General features: G+C 39.5%; 3 protein-coding genes across 3 annotated transcripts in view; 2 read left to right on the plus strand and 1 right to left on the minus strand.

Annotated features, from left to right (window-relative positions):
- The window catches only part of LOC121638431 (inactive rhomboid protein 2-like), a 46,905-nt gene extending 33,487 nt beyond the window's left edge, over positions 1-13,418 (plus strand). Inside the window, exons 11-18 of the mRNA XM_041983230.1 lie at positions 373-534; positions 649-734; positions 2,453-2,516; positions 2,652-2,746; positions 2,866-2,941; positions 3,021-3,121; positions 4,461-4,614; positions 11,295-13,418. Coding sequence (XP_041839164.1) covers positions 373-534; positions 649-734; positions 2,453-2,516; positions 2,652-2,746; positions 2,866-2,941; positions 3,021-3,121; positions 4,461-4,614; positions 11,295-11,726 — 1,170 coding nt within the window. The 3' untranslated portion in view covers positions 11,727-13,418. The remainder of the gene's footprint in view (positions 1-372; positions 535-648; positions 735-2,452; positions 2,517-2,651; positions 2,747-2,865; positions 2,942-3,020; positions 3,122-4,460; positions 4,615-11,294) is intronic.
- A 269-nt stretch (positions 13,419-13,687) lies between these two features.
- Positions 13,688-17,826, minus strand: aanat1 (arylalkylamine N-acetyltransferase 1). The gene is made up of 3 exons (XM_041983267.1): positions 17,464-17,826; positions 17,115-17,269; positions 13,688-14,761 (listed from the first exon to the last, which is right to left on the minus strand). Exons 1-3 carry the CDS (start codon positions 17,600-17,602, stop codon positions 14,456-14,458), a joined length of 600 nt encoding a protein of 199 aa, XP_041839201.1. The 5' UTR covers positions 17,603-17,826; the 3' UTR covers positions 13,688-14,455.
- Positions 17,827-19,852: 2,026 nt separating this feature from the next.
- Positions 19,853-22,469, plus strand: part of ube2o (ubiquitin-conjugating enzyme E2O) — a 44,961-nt gene continuing 42,344 nt past the window's right edge. The window contains exon 1 of the mRNA XM_041983218.1: positions 19,853-20,544. Coding sequence (XP_041839152.1) covers positions 19,948-20,544 — 597 coding nt within the window. The 5' untranslated portion in view covers positions 19,853-19,947. The remainder of the gene's footprint in view (positions 20,545-22,469) is intronic.

A 22,469-nucleotide genomic window follows, 5' to 3' on the forward strand; every position in this document is an offset into this window, starting at 1 on the left:
CTCATATAAATGAGGCGTTCTCACTTTAGTTCCCAGCATCAGTAATGTGCTGTCTTTAGCTTTGACGCTGCCTTTCCTTTCACTCAGCAATAACCTTTCTCCCCTCGTACTAACACATTTACTGATGACATAATGCAAAATAAGATGTTTTTAAGTTTCATTTGTTGCCTCTTATGGAGTCATTATTGTGGTCCAACTAACAAGTTGATGATTTGACAAAGGTTAAATGATGAAAAAGCCATTTCTGGGTGTATGAAGAGATAATAACTTGTTGAAAGATAAGAAGGTGTAATCAGTAAAATAAAAGTTTTTTTTAGTTGATCACTTTGATTTACTACATTTATTGATCTTAACAATCATTTCCTTTTCCAGGAGGATCTGATCCACTTAGGAGCCAAATTCTCACCGTGCATCCGTCGGGACAAACAGATAGTTAACCTGATCGAAAAGGCCAAAGAACTTGAGAAAGAATCAGGCTGCTGTATCCAGAATGACAACTCAGGATGTGTGCAGACCCTCAGAGCTGACTGCTCGGTACGTTAGCCGACCTGTGCAAACTTTATGCTGCATGTCTAAAACAGACTTGGTTACCTTGTTTATTTTCCAGCATTGCACATTTAAGCTAAATACTTTTTTAACTTCATGCAGGAGACGTTGGCCACCTTTGAGAAATGGGACAATGAATCTGTGGAGATATTGCGCTCGTCTGGTTCTGTCTGTCATCAGGACCCCAGGTGAGGATACAGATGTGATCATTCTCTGTGATGCCAGTAAAGGCTGTTACATACTCCGTGAGAGCTTTTTGCGTCATTTTGCTCTCGTGGAGGTGAATGGAGACAGTTCTCGACAACAGCTGAGCTGGACTTTCTTACTGAAGGGCTCCAAGAAGTATTGTTTGATTTGTCGAACTGTGAGGTGGGCGTTGTTAATGCGGGAAAGAATGAAGCGGAAAGTAATGGCTTCCGCGTTTCCCCTGATCCAAGGTTGAACAGATAAATGTAATGATCAGCCGATCGAGGTGGTGAGAAAGTAGGAAAATTAAACAACACGTGGGATTTAAAAACACAGACACCGCCACAGTTAAAGCCCCACCCTGCCACTGATGAAGTTTCTTGTTATAAAATAAGCCCGTCATCTGTTTATTGCACATTAGAAATGTATTTAATGGATAGCTCCTTGAGATGCAACATCTCGTTTTCAAGAGGGTCCATGAAAACAAAAGATACACAAGTGTATCTTTAACATGAAAACACAGACATCCCCCCCTGCAGTAAGCCCCGCCCCGTCGCAGACGAAGCTTCTCGCGAAGTATGAAAAAGCTTAAGGGTCGGCCATTTTATCGACACACTAAATACTGTGTCTATAAATGAAGTTGGTAGGTTTGGGCATGTTAACGCTTTATTAACAAGTTAAGAAATTCATTAATCGACGGGTCAAGAGGGGCATCGTCATGCATCAGCTTCTGGGTTCTGTCTGATGGAGAAGAGAAACAGGCCGGATTGCTGGAAATCAGAAGGAAGGCAGCTTCACACGGTTTTTAAAATTCATACTGCTGACCTTTTACCTTTTTAACAAATAAATCCTGAAGGTTTTCGTTCTCTGTCATAAAACTTTGATTTTATTACAATAATATTTGAGATTTACAAGCAATATTTTAACTGCTGCTGTATATCTCAGAGGTGTCAAACTCATTTTAGTTCAGGAGCCACATACAGCAACAGACCACTAAAATAACCTAAAAATAATAATAATAAAAACTTCCAATGTTTTCCTTTGTTTAAGTGCAGATAAGTACAAATATATTATTACCATGTTTACATTTAAGCCCTCAACATCTGAATCTGAATCAACATCTTATTTACGATTAGATATAAACTAAATAAATACAGGAAAAAATAAGGGAAAGAACAAAGGCTGGAATAAAACAAAATTCAATTAAGAATATATACCAATTAATCGCTAAAGATAAATAATAAGTAAATAAATAATATTAAAAAATACATAATAAATAAGAGTGAATAAAAGCAAAAATTTAATAAAATAAATAAATTTTATGAAAAGAAAACAATGAAAAATAGCAGTTTTCTGTGTTATAAACATTGACCAAAATCATCCTGGGGGCCAGATTGGACCTTGTGGCAGGCCGGCTTTGGCCCTCACGCTGTATGTTTGACACCCACAGGTAATAAAGGGAATACTGCTCTGAAAAAGCAGCTTATTGGTTTAAAGAGAGTGAAAACCAAAAGTTACTCAACTTTTATTTATGCAGCAATAGTTTTATAATAAAAGTGTGCAATGGATTACTTATTGACAATATGATTAATCATAGAAAATCATGCAATTAATCTTGATTAGAAGTTTAAATCATTGCCCAGCACTAGGAGTTAGTTATCATGTGGTGTTTCAGACCAGCCTGCCAGAACTGACGTTGTCTTGTTTTCCTGCTGATCAGGCTGTGTGACGAGCCCGGCTCTACAGATCCTCATTGGTGGCCAGACGACATCACCAAGTGGCCGGTGAGGGGACACCTCCACTAGTTTGAATATTTAATTTATAAGACATCATCCTACTCTTCATTTAAATAAAATATATTTTCTTTGCTGCTCTATAAAGGAAACATGACTGAGACTTAACCACTTGTCTTTTTCCAGGTGTGCACAAATCCCCAGAAGTCGAACCACACAGGTTACAGACACATGGACTGTAATATTAAAGGGCGGCCTTGCTGCATTGGGACAGAGGGCAGGTGGGGAAACATTTGCAGACATCACTTTGGTTTCTAGCCATGTGCTTACTTAACTGCAACACCACTGCAGAGTCATCTGGAACAGAAACTGATTTGCACTTTGCCTGTTCCTGCTGTAGATGTGAGATCACAACCAGAGAGTATTGCTCTTTCATGCATGGTTACTTCCATGAAGAGGCCACACTCTGCTCGCAGGTAGTGTGTGTGTGCATGCATCCTGTTTGCATGTGTGTGTTGCTGTTAGTATGTTCCTAACAACTCTATTCTTACACAGGTCCACTGTCTGGATGAAGTGTGCGGTTTGCTCCCGTTTCTCAACCCTGACGTTCCTGATCAGTTTTACCGGCTGTGGCTCTCTCTTTTCCTCCATGCTGGGTATGGACTGCACCCTGCAACAACATCCTGCAACAAACATTTTGACGACTTATCTCTATTTGCACACAGTTATTAAATGGAGCTGTTGATTATGACTCAGTTTAATGTAGATTAAGCCAATAAAAAGAAATTAGAAGATTTTTGGCATTCCATTTTGAGATGGAATCTTGCGCCTTTGTGCTTTTCTTGAACCCTTTTAATCATTTGCTGAGTGATTACTCATTGACTTCTTCATTGCAAGGCCCTGTTGTTTCTGCCTCCTGTTTGAAAAATACCCAAAATAAATTCAGTATATATTAGTAAAGTAATGTCTGATGAGGAACTGTACAAAAGTACAAGATAATAAGGTGAACCTGAGCAGTTTTCCAGGTGTTTTTAATAGCAGTGTTATACAGGTAAATATCTCAGGAAGCCATCAGCTGATGATGATGATGGACACCTCTATCTATGGTCAGAGTCAGGAGGATCCAGGGATAGCCCCCACATTCACCTTAAAAACACCATGAGGATCCAGAAAGAAGTGAAGAGTAGTCTATGATTGGAAGAGTAAATACTTCACTATAAAACCTCCTTCATCTCCATGGAAACCAGCAGGACCTTCATGATTCAGGTGAAACAAAGGCAGAGTCGTAGGAGAACACATTAGTTTTTTAGAGCTGGGATCAAACTTTTCACCACAAAACAGCAAAAGAAAAACACGATTACTGATTCTGGCTGCTAGCTCCCAGAATTTGGTCCCACAGTGACGAGACAGACATCTTTGTATCAGCAGAGTCTCTGCTTTCATGTGACTCCTACTTGTGTGGTTTGCTTAAAGTGGAGAAATTAGCAGAAGCTCTACAGTGGACAGTTCTGGTCATGTTTTTTTACATTCCCATATAATTGCTTGGGCTTTTGCGTTGTATTTAGTTGGGATGCCAGTGCTTGGTAGAGTCTTTTAGCTGATGGTCATCATGTCATTTTGGTATGCTACATGTTATGATTGGGGCTTCCTAGCTCAACAAAGATCTTCTGTACTGTTCACATGCTGTCCCCGTACAGGGGCTCTCGTAATGAAGAGGTTATGGTTGAATAACTGGAATCCTCATGGATTTAACCAAATGAAATATTTATAAATGAGGCTTATATTCTTGTGAACAGTTTGCTCACACGTGCACTGTAGTACTTAAGCTAATACAGGGCACAAGGGAAATCCCTCAGATTTAATCAGGCAAGAAAACAGCTTACTGGAAAACAGCATAGCCAAATGTGCTGAAATTCATGTTTAATATAATTCACCAGTTGAAATGCCAGTAAAACTTATTCCTTTGACTGACTGTTATTTTCTGTGTGTGTGTAGGCTCTTACACTGTGTAGTGTCAGTGGTGTTCCAGATGACCATCCTCAGAGACCTGGAAAAGCTGGCAGGTTGGGTCCGCATCTCCATCATTTACATCCTCAGTGGCATCACTGGAAACCTGGCCTCTGCCTTGTTCCTGCCCTACAGAGCTGAGGTGAGTTTGTCTTGTGAATACATTCATGCAAAGATGTGCATACAAACACACGGTGCACAGTTTTAAACTTCTGCTTGGGTTTTGTTTTTAAAGAGGTGTGCTGGTTACAGCAGGATGAATGCTGCCTATCAAGATGATGTCAGGAAAAGGAAAAGAGTGGGCTTACTTATATATTTATTCTGATACATAAAGGCACCACCTTTATGTGATATCTATTTGACTGGCCTTTGTAAGGCCTTTTTGTTTAACATGCAGCAAGTTTTGTCAGTTTTTTCCATTTCTACAGTAATATTAAAGTGGTAAATACTGTAAAGAAAATCTGTTTAATCCTTTAACATAATTATCAGCACTGATTTTATGCACCGTTCAGAAAAATTTTCTTGAGTACAAAAATTACTTTGGAAAATTTAATGATGGGGGGAAATAAGCATGTTTGACCAAACTTATACTTTGAGCAAATGCATGAGTACCGATTGAAAGACTGTGCACTAGATTTATATTAAATACAGTCTTTATTTAGTTTAAACACAGTAACAATCATTATTAGATTCTAGTACATTTTGTGTCCTGTCTGTACTTTTCAAAAACATGTCTATATCAGCTATAAGTTATGATGATGTGCTGCCTCAGCCAAGTAGAGTGGCAATGATACCGGTTGTGTTCAACTCAGCCCGCCAATTTCACACATATAATAAACTTCAGCCGGGGGGCGTGGTTGTAAAAACATAATGGCATAAGACTGTGGCGCAGACTATCTTTAAAAAGAGGGTGCAGAGCATTTTGATAGACCAGTTATAACCAGATGGTTACCACAAAATGTGGTTCAAATCCCAACATAAATCAGTATAGAAACAAGTGGAAATGTAAAATAAAATATCATGTTCACAATATAAAAAAAGTCAAATCATTTAATGGTGTTGATAACAAGTTTGATATTATTTGTCTTAAATGAAAAAATGCTGCATTCGTGTCAATTTCCTGCACTTGTGTTAGACGTCCATATGAATGGTAAATGGTCTGTACTTATATATTGCTTTTATCCAAAGCATGTACGTCACATTCAGCCATTCACACACATTCACACACTGATGACACTCAACCACGATCCATCAGGAGCAATTAGGGGTTTGGTGTGTTGCTCAGGGACACCTTGACATGAGCTTGATCACTGGGATCGAACCAGCAACCCTTGAGCTGCAGGGCGACTGAGCCATGCCGCCCCATATGACCTACAAAAGTTACAGAATCTGACGCTCAGATGTTAAACGTCCAAGTGGGGTCGTGGTTAGGCTTCAAAATAGCAGACCTGTTTGTCATGTCGTGTAGACGTCCAGAATTGGTCATGAACAGACGCAGTATAGACGTGATCTGCACGTCCATCAGACGTCTAATGTTTAGTGGGATAATGTCACATTATTCACAGCAGAACTGTCAATAACCACATCTTGACCACCTGTAATACGTCAACATCCTATTCAGTGCGTCTCCGTGATGGGCTTTGAAATGGAGTCCAGAGTCCTCATATATCCACCCATTCATAGAAACTGTCCTAAACTCCATCCTGAGAATGAAATTTTACTGTTAGTAAGTACAAAATAATCTGCATTTATCAAATGTGTGGAGCCCAGTTGTAGCTTGTCAATAAGTAATCAGATGTTGATAAATCCCTCCACGTTTATGGTCATCTACTTTGAGAAACAGCCTCATTTAACCAGACGTCACAAAGAAATCACGTGTTTCTCCTCAGAATGATGGAGAGGAAGAAATAAATCATTTCTGCTGAGTTTGAAACCAAAACATGTCTGTTTAATTCACTTATTCAAGTGAAATTAACATTTATTAAAATAAATAGAATTGAAGCTCTTTAAAAGTTTAGGTTCAAGGAAAAAAATCCTCAATATACAATATAAACAATATACTTCGTAAAAGAAGTAAAACTAACAAAGAAACACTGCAGAGAAAAAGGATTGGGATTGAGAGCTCTGTCAATTTTTTAATGAGAAATTGGTATTTTAAAATTGGTTATTAAACAAAAAAAGCCTTGCCACACTCAGATGAGTCGAATCTGCAGCTGGAGGTCCGAACCCACCAGAACGTCCACCTTTGGATGTTGTATTTTTATCCTGTGAAGCTCTTTGGTTAACCTCGGTTGGTTTTAAATGTTCTCGGTTAATAACGGTGACTTGATTTAACATAACTTAGCACACATTCCTAGATTCATTGCAGTTCTTTTTTGTTTGATTTCAGTCTGATGTTGAATTGTTCAAGAGAAATAAATGTATTTTGTTCCGGAGAAAAGACCACGTCCAACATGGACGGTGTAACTTAACTCTGATGGTCAGAGAAATTCTGACCTGTCTCATGTCATTTAAGACAAGCCCACTTGGATATTTACTGGAATAGCCTAGTAAGTATAACTTTATAACACAGATCCCAAATCACAACAGAAATCTAACAGGATCTTTTTTGGGAAGCAGAATCTGATCAGAAGTCAGTCTGATCTGATCAGCTGTCTGATGATGCTCACAGCGGAGCTCAGAGTTCAGATCAGTGGTGAGAAGTTCTCACCTGTGTGTCTCAGGGATCTTTTGTCAGTTTAGTAACCAGTGAAGCTACATGTCTGTTTATTTATTTCTGAAAGATTACTGAGTTAACATTTCGATAAAATAAAGAATGAATGTGGAAGCTGAGACCTCTGCAAATGCTTTTTCTCTGTTGTTCTACTAGATTCTCTGCATGTTGGGGCTGTTCTTATATTTAAAGCACATTTCTAAGTAGAAGTAAAAGAGGGTCATTTTGTTGGAAAATGTACACACAGTAAATACACACGTACCTGTGTGTAAGAACAGTTGATAAATGAGAGCCCTGGAGCAAATCAGGGTGGATAGGAGTGTGTGCAGCAGGACTTCCTCCTTGTACAGCAGCTGCTTGCAGAAATGGGAAATCCCACATTCAGGTCCCGACCACCTCTCTGAGAGAAAAACGTTTTGGTTGTAATTGTGCAATTTTGCAAAACTGCACTGTACATATTTACCTGTTCAAGCATAAAAACGGTAGTTTTTTTTTTTTTTTTTAAATCCCAGTACATCAGCAGTTTCTGAAACACTCAGACCAACAACCATGTCACGTTCAAAGTCACTTAAATCTCCTGTCATCCTCATTCTGATTGGCTGATTAGATATTTGTGTAACATGGTGTTGAACAGGTGGAGCTGATGGTGAATAGTGAGTACACCCTCATCTGACTTCCTGAAGGCCCTCTTCTGCTTGTAGCTCCTTCAAGAGAACACCAAATTTCCTCCCATTTGATTCTATCAAATCACATCAAATTTTATTTATTTAGCACCTTTCATGCACAGGACAACACAAAGTGCTGTACACAATAAAAACAAATCATGCATATTCAGTACAAGGTTTAAAAGCCTTCACATCAAAATTATAAAAAAAAAGGCACACCTCATAATTGTACACACACACAGTCGCACACAAACTCACACACATACAAACCAAGCTTCATGCACACTCGCCCCGCCCACCCATACCCTATTTTGTACAAAGATGAACTCCAGTCGCTAATTACTGTCTCTGAACTTAAAATAAGTATAAAAGTAGTCATAAAATGCAAACATCATATTAAATCTGATCTAAATGCTCTTTGTGGACCAGTGTGTCCTTCAGAATTGTCCAATGAGGCGTCAAAATGTTATTTCATTCTTTGGTTTACTCACCTCCTTTTCCCACAAAGTGGCTTAGCTCAGCTTAGTTTAACTCACTCACTTAAGGGGCGTTTCTGCTTCTGGAGATTACTAGAGCAGACCTGACTGCCTCTGTCTGGAGGGCTACAGGAAACATTTATGGTGTTAACTGTTTAAGTGTCTGGTGAACTTGATGTTCAGTTCACAACACATGTGATCATTAAGTGGTTAGTGTGTTCAGCTGGGCTGCAGGGATAAAGAAAGGAGCTCTGTGAATAGAAGATCAGACACTTAAGGGAAAAGAGGTCTGCTGTGTTCCTCAAAACACTGTAAAGATTCACATCTAACTGTACCAGCTGTACAGGATGAAGCTTCTTGGGTGTTATTTGGGTATTATTACCCAGTTAATCCCACCCGTAGTATCCAGTCATGTGCTGATGGAAAGTTCTAGTAACCCTACTGGCACACAAGATTAAAGTGTGAGAGAAAGTGGCCGGTGAGTCAGATGCAGCTGAATGCTTCACTGGGTGATGATATGTTTTTAAAATGCGCTTTTCTGCTACTCTTTGTAAATAACTGAAATCTGGAATAAATAAATAAAACTAAAACACTTCATTCTTAATCTAGAAAAGCACCACAAGCCTGAAAACGACAAGGCCTCTGTTCTTTCTGTATGTGTAAGTAGATATGTTTTCTCATTTATAATGCAAGTTTTGCAAAGTGCAATAAATTACTCAGCACGTGAAAGAGCCTGAATTATTTTTAACCAGCAGGTTTGTTCCCTTCTGCACATCTCTGCAAGGCCCACTTTCCTCATTAAAAGATTAGCCTAATGCCATTGTGCAGGTTAACAAAGGCCATGGTCACATTAATGAATGGGATTAAAGTTTTGTGTTTTGTTTTTTTAACTAAGATAATTGTGACCAGACTTGTCTGGTGATGCTTGTGGTCTATACAGGTTTATTAACAGATTCATCCTGGTTCACACATGAGATATTTCCTCCCTCATATAATGAATAGTTTCACTGGATGTGACAGAGGACTTAAAAATCCAACAAAGGCAGATGTTTCATTTAACACAGCCAGAACAGATCATGATATATTCATACAAATAAATGGCAAATTATTAACAACTCGAGTGTTAATGAACCCTCAGCTTTTTATTTATGACTTGATGTCCAGCTTTCCTCATTACTCACCACCTCACAGGTACACCAGGAATAACCAGAAGAAGCACATGCAATGCACAACACACGACAGTCAATCCACTTAAAGAGGTGCTTTAAGTGGATTATCCTCTAGGTGTTAAGTCATGGAGCTCCTGAGAAAAAAAGACTTTTTATTTCTGTGATTAAATAGGAGCAAATATCAATGTTTATTGATATAATTACACACTCATAGAATTTTAATTACTTTTTTTACACTCGTCCAGCTCCCAGTGACACAGTTGTCTATGAAGATAATCATTAGTCTAAAAGCATAATTGCTTAAGTCATATTTCAAGTTTTTATCGAGCATGATGCACAGCAGTTCAGCAGTGTCAGGAGAGTAGAGATAGGCAGGTATAAGAAGTTGGCCAAAATGTGACTGAGGCTGTTATGCTGCGAGGCTAATGTAAAGTAATTATGTAATTGTTTAGGGAGTTTGTTAATATTAGACTATTTAGAGCAAGGGTGTCCAGCTCCAGTCCTCAATCCTGCATTTTGGCTCTCCTCAACAGCTTGTCAAGTTCTTCAAACATGTTGACCCATCAGTCCGATTCAGGTGCTGCAGCAGGAAACACTGCCACAGATAACGGCGTCCCAGCATGCATTACATTTCTACTGAAATTAACAACGTGCTTGCGGTCACATCCTCATCATGTAACGTCAGTCCCAATACTTTCCATGACAGGCAATACGGACTGAGCATGTCCGTGTGGGGAGCATGTCAGCTCGTGTGTCTGGGCCGGTGTGGGCGGCGTGCCATGCTCTTTTCCTGGTTGTCCATGTTAATGTCTCCACAGATTAGCCATCTGTCTTTGAGCAGGCCAAGCCTCCAAATTCAGCTTTGACGTCACTTTAATCTGCTCACCTTTACTGCCTGACCCATACTGCATTTATTGGCCCACAGCTACATTTATAATTAACACCCCAGCAGCCAGAAACCTGCATTGACACAGTAATCGAGTACTTTAACCCCACAGAGCGACTGAGACTCAGAATCTCTCCTCACGTGCTTCAACTTTACTTCTGTCTCTAATGTGTAACATTAGGAGCAAATAAAAATGTTCTTTTATTATTATGTTGCAAACATGAACAAAGTGTAATTACAGCTATCCCAGATCAGGATTATTAAGATGAGTCAGTTTACTTAAAATACTGTCCTGAGAACTTGTGGCCAAGAATGACTGATCAGATTAAATCTCTTCTGTGATCCATTTCATCCTGTGTGGATGTAGGTCTGTGAGGGTCAATTACGCACGAGTCTACCCGTTTATCCTAGTACCGGAACCACCGCGATGTGCCACAGATAATACCTGGTAATTTCTCCACAATTATGCACAGACAACATGAGACAAACCTGCACTACTAAAGCAGATACTGGAGATAAAAGCACAAGATTTTTTTGGGTCAAGTAACCAAAGAGACAGCTCTAATTTACAGCGTTCAGTGCTACATACACTTTTATTAAGGATCAGCAGCACATGTGCATTAAAACAGTTGACTGAAATTAAAGTAGCTTTATATTAAATTAAATGCTTCTAAAACAAAATTAATGAAAAATACTTTTCAATGACCGTCACAAAAAAACAGCTGTGCAAAATATAAAAGAAAAGATGCTTTTAACTCAAAACAAGCTACCTCCATATAAAGGATATTCCCTCATTCTGTATCGTGTCTGATAGTCTCGATATATTTGAAAATCTCGTTATGATTGAAGCGAGTTTTATACTGTAGAGGAATAAAACTTGTATGAAGTTATTTTCTTTTTTCTCATTCCTCAGGTCGGTCCAGCAGGGTCTCAGTTTGGACTCCTCGCCTGCCTTTTCGTTGAGCTCTTTCAAGGTTGGCAGATTCTGGAAAAGCCGTGGAAAGCCTTCTTCAAACTTTTGGGCATCGTCCTCTTCCTCTTTGCGTGCGGACTTCTCCCATGGATCGACAACATCGCACACATCTTTGGTTTCCTCAGCGGCATGCTGCTGTCCTTTGCCTTCCTGCCCTACGTCACCTTCGGGACCTTTGACAAGTACAGGAAGCGCATCCTGATCGCCATGTCCCTGTTGGCTTACATCGGACTGTTCTCCTCCCTCATCGTTTGGTTTTATATTCACCCGATTAACTGGCACTGGCTGGAGCATCTCACCTGCCTTCCTTTGACAAGCAAGTTTTGTGAAAAATACAACATAGACCATGACATTAATGACCTGGTCCACTAGTCTCCTCATGACTTGGACGGCGTCCTGGTCTTGTAACTCAAAGCCACTGATGGGATCAGTTGCTTCCAGGTCATATTGGTGGTCTTTCAGGAATATGACAATCGTGCTTTGTATGCTTTCCTAAATATGATCTGCTAAAAGTCCATGTGACTGAAACTGGATCTGTTTCTACTAACCTGACTGCCGACTGTCTCACCTCTCTAAAACCTATTTAACCTTTCAAATCCTCAGATAACTGGAAAAGACTTGGCATTAAACTGCATACACCTGGATGGCATTAAGAAAAACATTAATATCTGCCGGATTCCTTTAGTAGAATGTCTCATGAGAGTAAAGAAGCTCAGTGAAACAGGAAGATTTGGACACCTCTTTCAGACTATAGGCAATAACAGTCAGAGTTTAACACTAAAAAAGCTGTTATCCACTTCTACCACGACCCCAGACTGAGAGAAATGTTTAAAATGGTCGTTTAGTTTTTTAACCTTTGCCTGCTGGATGGATTCACTCGCAATGCTGATGTTTTTCTTAACAGGAACTCTAACAGTGACAGTATGTTTCCAGTATTACAGTGAGTGTGCAGCTGGGATTGTTAGTGACATATCAGTGGTCAGCTAAGGCAAGACTTCAGTCTGAAACCACTAGCTGCCTTAAACAGACTATGCCAACGTGCAGAGATGCCTCAGTGTGAGTGAGCATACTGCTGGAAGTGTCAAACCCAACCAAGGCGACTTCACGCGCTGCTATGTGCTCATCTTGGTTTCCACATTAACTGCCACAAACATGTTTTCACTCTAACACAGACGTGCTTGAACCATCTCCTATACTCAGCAGAATTAGCATATTTATTCCAGGAGTAACTACGAAAGCAGGACTTAATGTTTGATCGAAGCAGGTTTTTTTCTGCTTTTCTTCTTTCTCACTCTTTCCTGCCGTGTTTTGCTCTGTAACCCAGCAGCCGACTGCTTGTGTTGCTGTTTTAACAGGTCCCTGACAATGTGATCAGTGTAACGTGATTTCAGAAGCTAACGTTTCTCACATCCGCGGCTTTAGCGTTGTTAAGGATTCTGGTGTGTGTTGACCCCGGCTGCTGAGAAAGCCACGGGTTTAAGTGGAAGATTATGTGGATTTAGTTACTGAGTGAAATTATGTTAGTCAGTCAGTGGAGCTAATTCAATGATCATCTAGCAGAAAAGTTGTTTAAAAATGCACAAATAAGGTGTGTCTGGTCATTTTTTTTCATATTTCAGAAACGTCTTTATTGTGCCTTTTGACTACTGAAAGTTTTTGCTGAATCCCAGAAACCTTGTGTCCTCCATCACTTAGCACCATCGGTGTGTTTGCATTGGGACCAAATATTTCACTTCTGTTTTTGTATTTATTAAAGAGGGAGAATTTTAAATCAGCTTCAGGTAATATTAAGATATGGTTCTGTTTTTCTTCGGTTGTATATGTGAAAATGTGTCCGTCGTGTCAAAAATAAATGCCCTGTAAACATTTCAAATTTGTAAAATCTGTTGAGCCTTCATTTTTTTGTTTTTTCTCATTAAGAAGTTTTTTTAATTTTCTACCAAAAACCTTAAACTTGTCAACACAAGAACTTCAAACAGGTCACTCTTCTTAATGTGGCTTATTTTTTCTGACTCCTGTCTGAAATAACAAACCCAAAATAAATTAAATATATCTTCACAACTACAAGAGCTGTATGTATGATCCTGTTCTCTTTTAAAAGAGTTGTTACGCAGGTAAATGTCTCAAGGCCAACCCGCAGATATGAAAGACACACACAGCTCTCCTCTCCTTCAGTCTCTTCAGACGTGCTGGTAACTGTATGAACCTGAATGGACTCTCGTCTGGATCATCGTCGGGAGGTATTTATTTTTTCCACCACAGATGGTTCTTGATGTGCTCAGAAAAAAGTTGCTTTTTCTACTTGAGTGGAAATGGCAAGTAAAGCAAAGGAGTTGAAAAATAAAAGCTTTATTTTTTTTTAGAGCAAATCTTTTATAAAAACAAACATAAAGAACAGCTTATGTCTTGATTCAAGGCTTTAGGAAGTAAAGGAAGAAGTACAGACAGCCTAGAGGAGAAAAGGCCGACAGATTCTGCTGATTTTTGCCGGATTATCTCAGAATACAGGTTTCTACTAAAGACATGGACATGCTGCATCCTGCTCACGCCACCATGTCTGTAACAGCCACTAACAGGATCACCCATGTGGAAAGAAAAACAGACAAGCATGTTCCTCTCAACATGTCATTTATATCTGATTTCCCTCTTTTGTATTTTTTTGTTTTACTTTGGCAAATAGTTGTGGTTAATAACAGGTTGATGTTAGTTTTATTGGCTAAATTTGTCAGAAGAAATGTTAGACTGGTTAACAGAAAGGAGTGTGAAAGGCACGGGGGAAGCTTCATTCTATTAAATCTTATAATTAATGTCCAGGGATCCAGGGATTTTTATTCTGGGTGATTTTCTAAAACTCAAGTCGTTTCAGTCTCAGACCTCTTGTCCAAACGCTCGTTGGTAGTTCTTGTTTTCCACTTCTCTGGTTGGTCAATCCCTCCTGGTTTCACCCACAGTGATGAAACAAATTGTGTGACTTTGGTCAACTGTCCACAAAAAATTTAAAAAAGAAAACAGCCCAAATCCCCTTTACTGTTTTTAAAGGGGCGTAAGGGTCCTTATACTGTAGATGGCAAATGAGAGTTCATATAAACTCCTTTTTGTCTTCAACATCCACTGTTGCGCCGCATGAAGGCATGGCCCCTGACTGGGTAGAACATTTCAGTGAAATTAAGGGGTCCCACTGTCACCTGACTAGGACCCTGAACCTTAAAACCTGATTTCTGGTAGAAAGGAATCAGAAAGTCCTCACACATGAGCACAGCGCGGCGAATGTAGGGCAGGCAGCGGAGGTACTGCAGGTAGCGCCACATCAGGATGGAGCCTTTTCCCTGCTGACGGAAGGTCCGGTGGACGGCCAGGACGTGGATGTGGACGGTCGTCCCGTGAGGCTTGTGGAGATTCAAGGCATCCTGGAAAATAGAGGTAAAACGGAGATTTGAAAACAAGGACAAGCAACTGAAACAAGGCTGCATTTAAACCTCTAGTTATTTATAAACTTAAAGTATTGAAAATAAGAAGTGACTCTGTGTTAGTGATGCATTAACCTTTACAACATGACGTCCCTGAAGAGGGACACATTAAGAGCAAGATGCTTCGCCTGAACTGTTTGTACTAAAAACTTTATCAGAGTTGTCCTTTCAGAGATAATATTCACATATTGTTTCATGATTTGATAGAAATTTAGAGCTACAGCTGAATCTAAAGGAATATTCAAATTAATCCTGAAAGTGTTTGTTTCTTGTTTTTTGGCATATATATATATATATATATATATATATATATATATATATATATATATATATATATATATAAATCATAAAGAAAGTAAAAAAAAAAAACAAAAAGAGAAAGACTGGAATAAAATTTGATATAATTTAATATAAAATAAAGTGATAATAAATAAATAAAATTGATAAATAACAATATTAGAATAAACACATATAATAGTAAATAATATTTTTTATGAAAATAAAAGAAATTAAATTTAACAAGACCGGAATGTCTTTTTAATTATTATTGTCATTGTTATTCTTAATTTAAATAAAGGAAAGTGTGAACGATTATTACAAATACAGTGGTGATTGTTTTTTTTTTTATTTATATAATTATCTATGGTTATGTGCTACTTTTAAAAGAAATGTTTTACCTTTATCTATTTATTTGGTTTTATTTCAGTTATTCTGTCCTTTCATCTTCTTTTGTGCTGATAAAGCACTTTGAGTTGCTTATGCATTTGATAAAAATAATAATATATATTAATATTAATATTTGATAAGGTGCTATATGAATCAAATATGATAAATACATAATTTATAACTCTGTTTTCTGAATTAATGATATGGGGTTACAAGAAATGTTACAGATGTATTTGTTCATGTTGTATTCATGGCCAGGAAGTGTAGGAAATGTGGGCACACACGGTAAGTGGGAGGTGGTTTGAGGTTTGGGGGGTAACTGGACCTTTAAAAATAAATCCAGTCTTCAGTCAGTGGATTCCAGCAGAAAGAACTGCTTTTTTAACTCTGTGCGATACAGATTTTTTTTAAACAATTAGTTGATATCTTCTATAATATTTGTAAAATCTGTATAGTTTTGTTTTTGACATTGGAAAAAAGCTAAACGCTACTTTAATCCCTGTATTTCACACACTGATTCTAATCAATGTTACAAATGTTTATTTTATTTATTTAACATTTATGTAACCAGGAAAGTCCCGTTGAGATTAAAAACCTTTTTTGCAAGAGAGTCCTGGCCAAGAGGCAGCAAAAAGTATCAATAACAGCCACTGATCAGACTGACAAGTTAAATCTATTGATTAGGCATCCCATCAACATTTCTACACACATGTTCCCTCACTACTCCAATAGTATTCAAACAGACCTTGTGGTTGTAGAGAAATACTCGTTTTATTATGAAATTTTTAAGCAGAGGCTTAAGAAAAGAGCAGGGCTCAAATTCTTTAACTTTAACTAAAAGAAAAGATTCAGAAAATCTTCTACAAATTGAGAGAACTGGACCGAGAGCTCAACACTGTCAGTTCAGCTGCATGAAAGTGATGCCAGTGCGAGCAGCATCACTTCTCAGTACAGTGAGCCTCTCTCTCACACACCTCCACTTCATGAAAGTGTAAATTAGAGAGTAAATGGTCTGTATGTATATAGCGCTTTTCTGTACCTGGAATACCCAAAGCGCTTAACATTAGACATCACATGCACACAGGGACACCTCGACATGAGCTCGACAGGCTGAGGATCAAACCGGCAACCCTCAGGGTACAAGCCGACCACTTCACTGAGCTACGCCGCCCCATAGCCACGAATAACTGCCTCGTGTTAAGGAATATGTGATGCAGATGTACTCCATTTTCACATGATGCTGAATTACTTCATCTCTTATCCTCGCTTTAAACTCTCACTGCTTTGGTTAAGTCCTCTAACATCACATTTGGGGGTGATTAAACGAACTTAAAGCGGCCTTTGATGCTCTTTTCTTGTGTATTTTTAGAACGTTGAATTTACTTTCATGTACGTTTGTAAAATTTCTCTAACTCAAGATTTAGAATAATATCAGATATTCACGAGAGTCATATCAATGCAGCTCATTCCCACTGCTCTATATGTCCAGTATAATTTCCAACTTAACCACAAGCTACAAAAATATGCGCGTAAATCTCCTCTAATCTGTTTTTAACTTCTTGTTTTCCCTCGGCAGTCAGTCGGAGTTGGCTAAATCGCTGTCCAGGTGTCTTGTGCGCTTTCTTACCAAGGTAAGCCTCTCCTGGTCCCACAGGGAGCCAATGATAAAAGCCACCAGCCGTCCCTCCTCGAACCAGCCAAGAGACAGCTCGGGGCACAGCGTGAGGAAGTGACGCACCTCATCCAGGTGGAGAGGACACTCGCCGGACACCGAGATGAAGGCTGTGTGGAGAGGAGGAGGTTAGCCCGACCACGACCTTAAAAGTTGAACATTAAGACGGATTTGTGACGGAGAATGACGCTGCTGCTCCCACACAATTACTTAGAAAATGTGATTAGTTTGCGTTAAATTTCAACAAACTAACATGAAATAACTGAAAATGGACAGAAAAGTAAAGAAACCAAGGTTCTCTTGCCTTCTCTTTCAATCTCGAACACGCTGATGGCGTCCTCCGGGCTGAGGGAGCGGAACTCGCTGGCCGGCAGCGTGTGGCGGCGGCCCTGAGGCACCGGCGAGCGCGTGTGGAGCGGCCTCATAAACGTCAACACTGACATGCTCTACTCCTACCTTTCTCACTCAGAAGTTGTTTTTTTTTAATTAAACGATTTTACCCTCTTATTCTTTAGCTGATCTCCCTTTAAACACGAGCTTCTCCGACAGAGCTGTGGTGCGAATCAGTCCCGTGCCAGAGTGCGTAAAGACTGAGTCGAGCGTGGCGCGCTGGAGTATTTATACCGGCGCGCCGGGGTGGTTCTTATAATCCCTAAAGTGAGCTGGATGACCAAACCCTGTTTTCTCCTTGAGTATGTTGAACAATAAACATATTAAGTCCGGGGTCAGCGGGGATATTCCTTGTGTTTAGAATGATCCTCGTCATGCGTCTGTCACACTGGATTTAGATTTTCAGGATCATGTGTCAGTACCAGCACGGAACATTGCGCTCAAGTGTGTGTTGTCCAATAAATGACATAGCCTACCTAGTTTAGAGTGTATGTGCGGATATCTTCTTGTTCATCCTGACTGATCAGTTGTCTTCAAATGAACCCCGAAAAGACGGAATTCTCTCTGCTTATCTGGGCCATAAAGTCTCGTTTAAACACTTAAATGGTGAGATTTCTGAATTTCCCTCAGTTGCTCATTGTGTCTTTAATTAGAGTTCACGTTTTTTCCGCTCTTTATTTTCTCAGATCTGTAAGAGGATTACAGGGTGTGCGGGAGGTTGTTTGTCATCTCTTCAGAGTGGAAGCCGTGTTAAGGATTTTATCGCCACAAGCTTTATTTCTCACAAGACAGTCTCAACAACAAAATTAGAAGTGAAACATAACAGGATTATACAAATTAACATAAGGGGGTGAAATTGTAAAATGTGATTAAAACTGGAAACGATTTCCATTCTTACAAAAACACTGATCAGGAACAACTTTAGATTTATTATTTTATTTTCTTAAATTTCACTTTATGTAATTACATTTATTTTAATTCAATATTTTTTATCAAATAAAATGTAACTTTATTTTTATTGTATTGTTATTTTAAACTGTTTATCAAATTAAATTAAATTCCACAGTTTTATTTAAGTTTATTAAATCCAATTAAATCCAATTCAACTTTATTTTGTTTTACTCTTTTCCTAAAATTTTATTTACTTGTTGCAATTTTTTATTTTAATCCTGTAGTGGTTTTAGTGTTCATGAACATAACGAGCAGGCCTGGACTGGCCTGTGTCACTGACACTGACATCCACCCACAGACCAAACGGTTTGATCTTGCCAGTTATCACTAATTTGAACAGACTGATTGGTCAGCAGCCTAATCAAGATTTTGTTTTTAGATTAATCAACAGGAGCAACGCGCACGGATGCGGAACAGCTGAGAAGACGAGGAACGTGATGACGCAAAGAGACTGGGAAAAAGAGGAAAGGGGGAGCAGAGAGATGTCTTATTACAACAACAACAACAATAATAATAATAACAACAAATTGTGTGTGTGTATAGGGAAGGTTTTGATATTTTCAAAGTCTCCATCGTCAGTAGCAACAGACTAAATGTGTGATACAGGTGAGAGGACTGATGACGAGCTGCTGATTTATATCTGAACATCACATGATGATCAGTAATTGAGATTCTTCATGACCTTTTCCCTGTTTTCTGTCAAAACTTGGTTCTATTGTTTGTTGCAGTCCTGTTATATCTCCACTTAGCTGAAACATAAAGCTACTGGTTATTCCAAACTTGGATATAAAGTAGGTCCTATGGATCATAGATACAATATTATATAATGTGCTGTGTTAAACTGACATGAGGCTATTTTGACACTTTGGCTGCTTGGTCTGTATAAAGGTCCACATCTGTTCACATCTGTCCTCGACCAACTCAGAAGAAGCTGCAAAACTGTTCCAATGAGGCACATGTTATTAGTCCAAGTTAAATGACTATGAGGGAACCTTTTAGCGTAATCTGGTAGTAAATTATATGATTCCAGCTTTTTAACTTCTTGGTTAAATGTTGGCGTCTGAAGTTTTAGTTTACTCCGTATGGAGTGTGTATTTGTGGATGTGTCTGTTTCCATGGTAACGGCATGGCTTATTTTATAGAATAGATCTGATAATGTCACAAAAAGGTCAATTCAGTATATTATTAATATATGATAATATATTATATTGATATATTATTATTAATACTGAACATTAATTTTGGTACAGTTTTTGTCTGGCTTGTGTTCATATCAAACAGAGAAACAACACGTGTTGTTGTAAACATTGTGTTACCAGTATGTAAACCTCAGATTATCACATTTATAGTCGATCATCAATAATGTCTTTCTCGCTGTATTATCCGGACAGTAACAGTCTGATTCTGGCTTACGGCGCCTCTTAGTGGTGACGGAAAGTACTACGTGATGACGCTCTCATCCTGCGCTACCTACGCATCATTCCGTAGCTACGTAAACACGTGCACTTCACTGCTTCCAGGTTTCTGCCTTTTTCCCCACTCCACCGTCATCCTCGCGCTCTTGCATCACTCCTTGACAGCAGCAGAGATGGCGGAGCCCGTAGCATCGGATGCAGTGGCCGCAACGGACGATACAGCGACGGCAGCATCACCCGCACCGGGCCTCTCTCCCGCGGCTAGCCCGGGCTCGGAGCCTCCATCCATGGCTCTGTCTCCAACCGCGGACGGCTCCCAGCGGTTGCTCTTCTCCCACGACCTGGTCTCCGGACGGTACCGCGGCTCAGTCCGGTTTGGCCTCGTACGGATGATCCACGGTGAGGAGGATTTCAATTCAGACTCGGACCTCGACGATGGCGGAGGGAGAGGCGGAGGTGGTGGCGGGGATCGGGGTGGTGGTGGCGGGGGAGGAGGAGGTGGAGGACGAGTCCCCTGTGGTTCGGACACTGAGAGCGCGGTGGACTCTCCCAGTCGCCCTCTTGGCAGGGGATTTGTCCGCGTCCAGTGGTACCCTGATGGAGGAAAGCAAGACATCAGGGAGACAAAGGTATCACGCACCAGCTATTGTATTAATTGTTTACACTGACACAGGCTGGTTGTTCCAGCCCGACATGATGAACGCACTGGTTTAACGAGCCTGTGTGTTGTGTTTTTGAACAAGTCGACACATTAGCCAGTCTGGGATAAGGTTCTCTTAATCCATCCGCCTAAAAGGTACAACCTCGCTCGCTAATTGGCTAGCATGCGAGCACATAAGCTAGCTAGCTAGCTCTGTAGCTCCCAGCCTCATGTGTGTCAGCAGGTTCTGCAAGGCTAAACAGGGCTGGTCCACCTGGCTCACACACCTCTGACTGGCCAGGAAACACACTCCTGTGTGCAGGTGTCCAGGTTTGGGCTGGTACAGCTCCCAGGTAGAAACGTGCCACATACTGATTATTAGCTCATCGTTAATTCAGAGTAGTTTCTCAGCAGGGTGTGACCCTGCATCAAACAGTGGACATGTCCAACCATGCATCCAATGTCAAACCACTGTAAACCTTCCATTGGATATAGTCTGAAATGCTTTAGCATGGATATTTTTTACATCTCTCTGAGTGAAACAGTTAAGTGACACGTTTGTTTGTAAAATAAATTATTATTGAAACTGAGATAACATTTTAAAGTCAAAACATTGATACTTTTCCATCAGTCATGTATGAAGGTAATTGACGCATAAACACTTTTGGACTAATATTTAGACTTTCCATCAGCTGATCCACCTTTTGGTTTCCCTTTATGTCAGTCTGTGTAGTTATTTTATACTACCAGCTGCTGCTGAGTGGTGAATGATAGCCATGATACCTCATTATTAAGTCGGCTTTTGTTATGTGCATATGAACACCATCAATGAACTACTTTCACTGAAGAAAATAAACTTAATGTCGTTAATCTGAGCTGAGTTGCAAGTGACATTGATTGTAAAGTTTTGTTGGCTTTTTTTACATATAGTAAAGGTTTATATAATAAATGTGATGTAATGAATCTATCCAGCATACGAATATATTAGAGTGGCTCAGTTAATCTGTGTCTTAAATCAGGCCCAGATGTTTCACTTTTAATTCTGCACAAGTCTGGCTTTTTTTAAAAAAAAATTATTCATGAAGTAATTGATTAAAACTGACTAAAGTGCTGTGTCATGTTTCAGTAAAAATTGGTAAAGTTGTCATGCTTTGTTAGACACATCCTAGGTTGCGTGTGCGCTGTCTCTGTAACTGGTGAAGAACTGGGGCACATTGTCTGTGGTTGCTCTGAAGTTCTCATGGGCTTTATGGAAAAGGGTTACAGGGTTTACAGGAGGACAGGTCTAGAACAAGCTAACACAAACCCATTTCACAGACACGGGATGGGACCAGAAGAAGCCTATTTTAGGACTTTGTGCTGCTTTTCTTTGTCTTTTTGGGTGCAGCTAAATGAGTAAAGTTCTGGTCGCAGTGACATTCAGCCAGTGTCAGAACAAAGGTCAACACCACGTCCAGCAACAACAATGTTTGCACACCGCGTGGATTGTCAAAGCTCTGCACCCAAAGACACTGTGGCAGTGTGCATGTGCTTGCTTTTCATCGTGTACCATTCATATTTAGGTTGTTTTGCAGAGGTTTCTTTAGTTCTGCTGCAGGGTTGTCATTCATACAGGATGGTTTTGGATTGTTGTTAGGAAGTCAGGATTACTTCCTACAGATATGCACATAACTACGACTTCAGTAAGATTTGGTCTGATGGAAATTACTTTCTTTGTTGCTTCAAAGTGACAAAACTAAAAAATTTTGTACCAAAAAGTTTCTTATGTTAAACCTCGTCTGTGTTTCACCAGTTTGGACCAGTCTTTGTGGAAATGATATAAAAATAAACAAAACAACCAGAATAATGGATTTTTTTTAAACCCTTGTGGGTTGCTTCAATTTACCAGCCTTTCAGGTCGTTAGAAGACAAAAA

This window comes from Melanotaenia boesemani, chromosome 4, assembly GCF_017639745.1.
Source record: "Melanotaenia boesemani isolate fMelBoe1 chromosome 4, fMelBoe1.pri, whole genome shotgun sequence".
In the NCBI taxonomy this organism is placed as follows: domain Eukaryota; kingdom Metazoa; phylum Chordata; class Actinopteri; order Atheriniformes; family Melanotaeniidae; genus Melanotaenia; species Melanotaenia boesemani.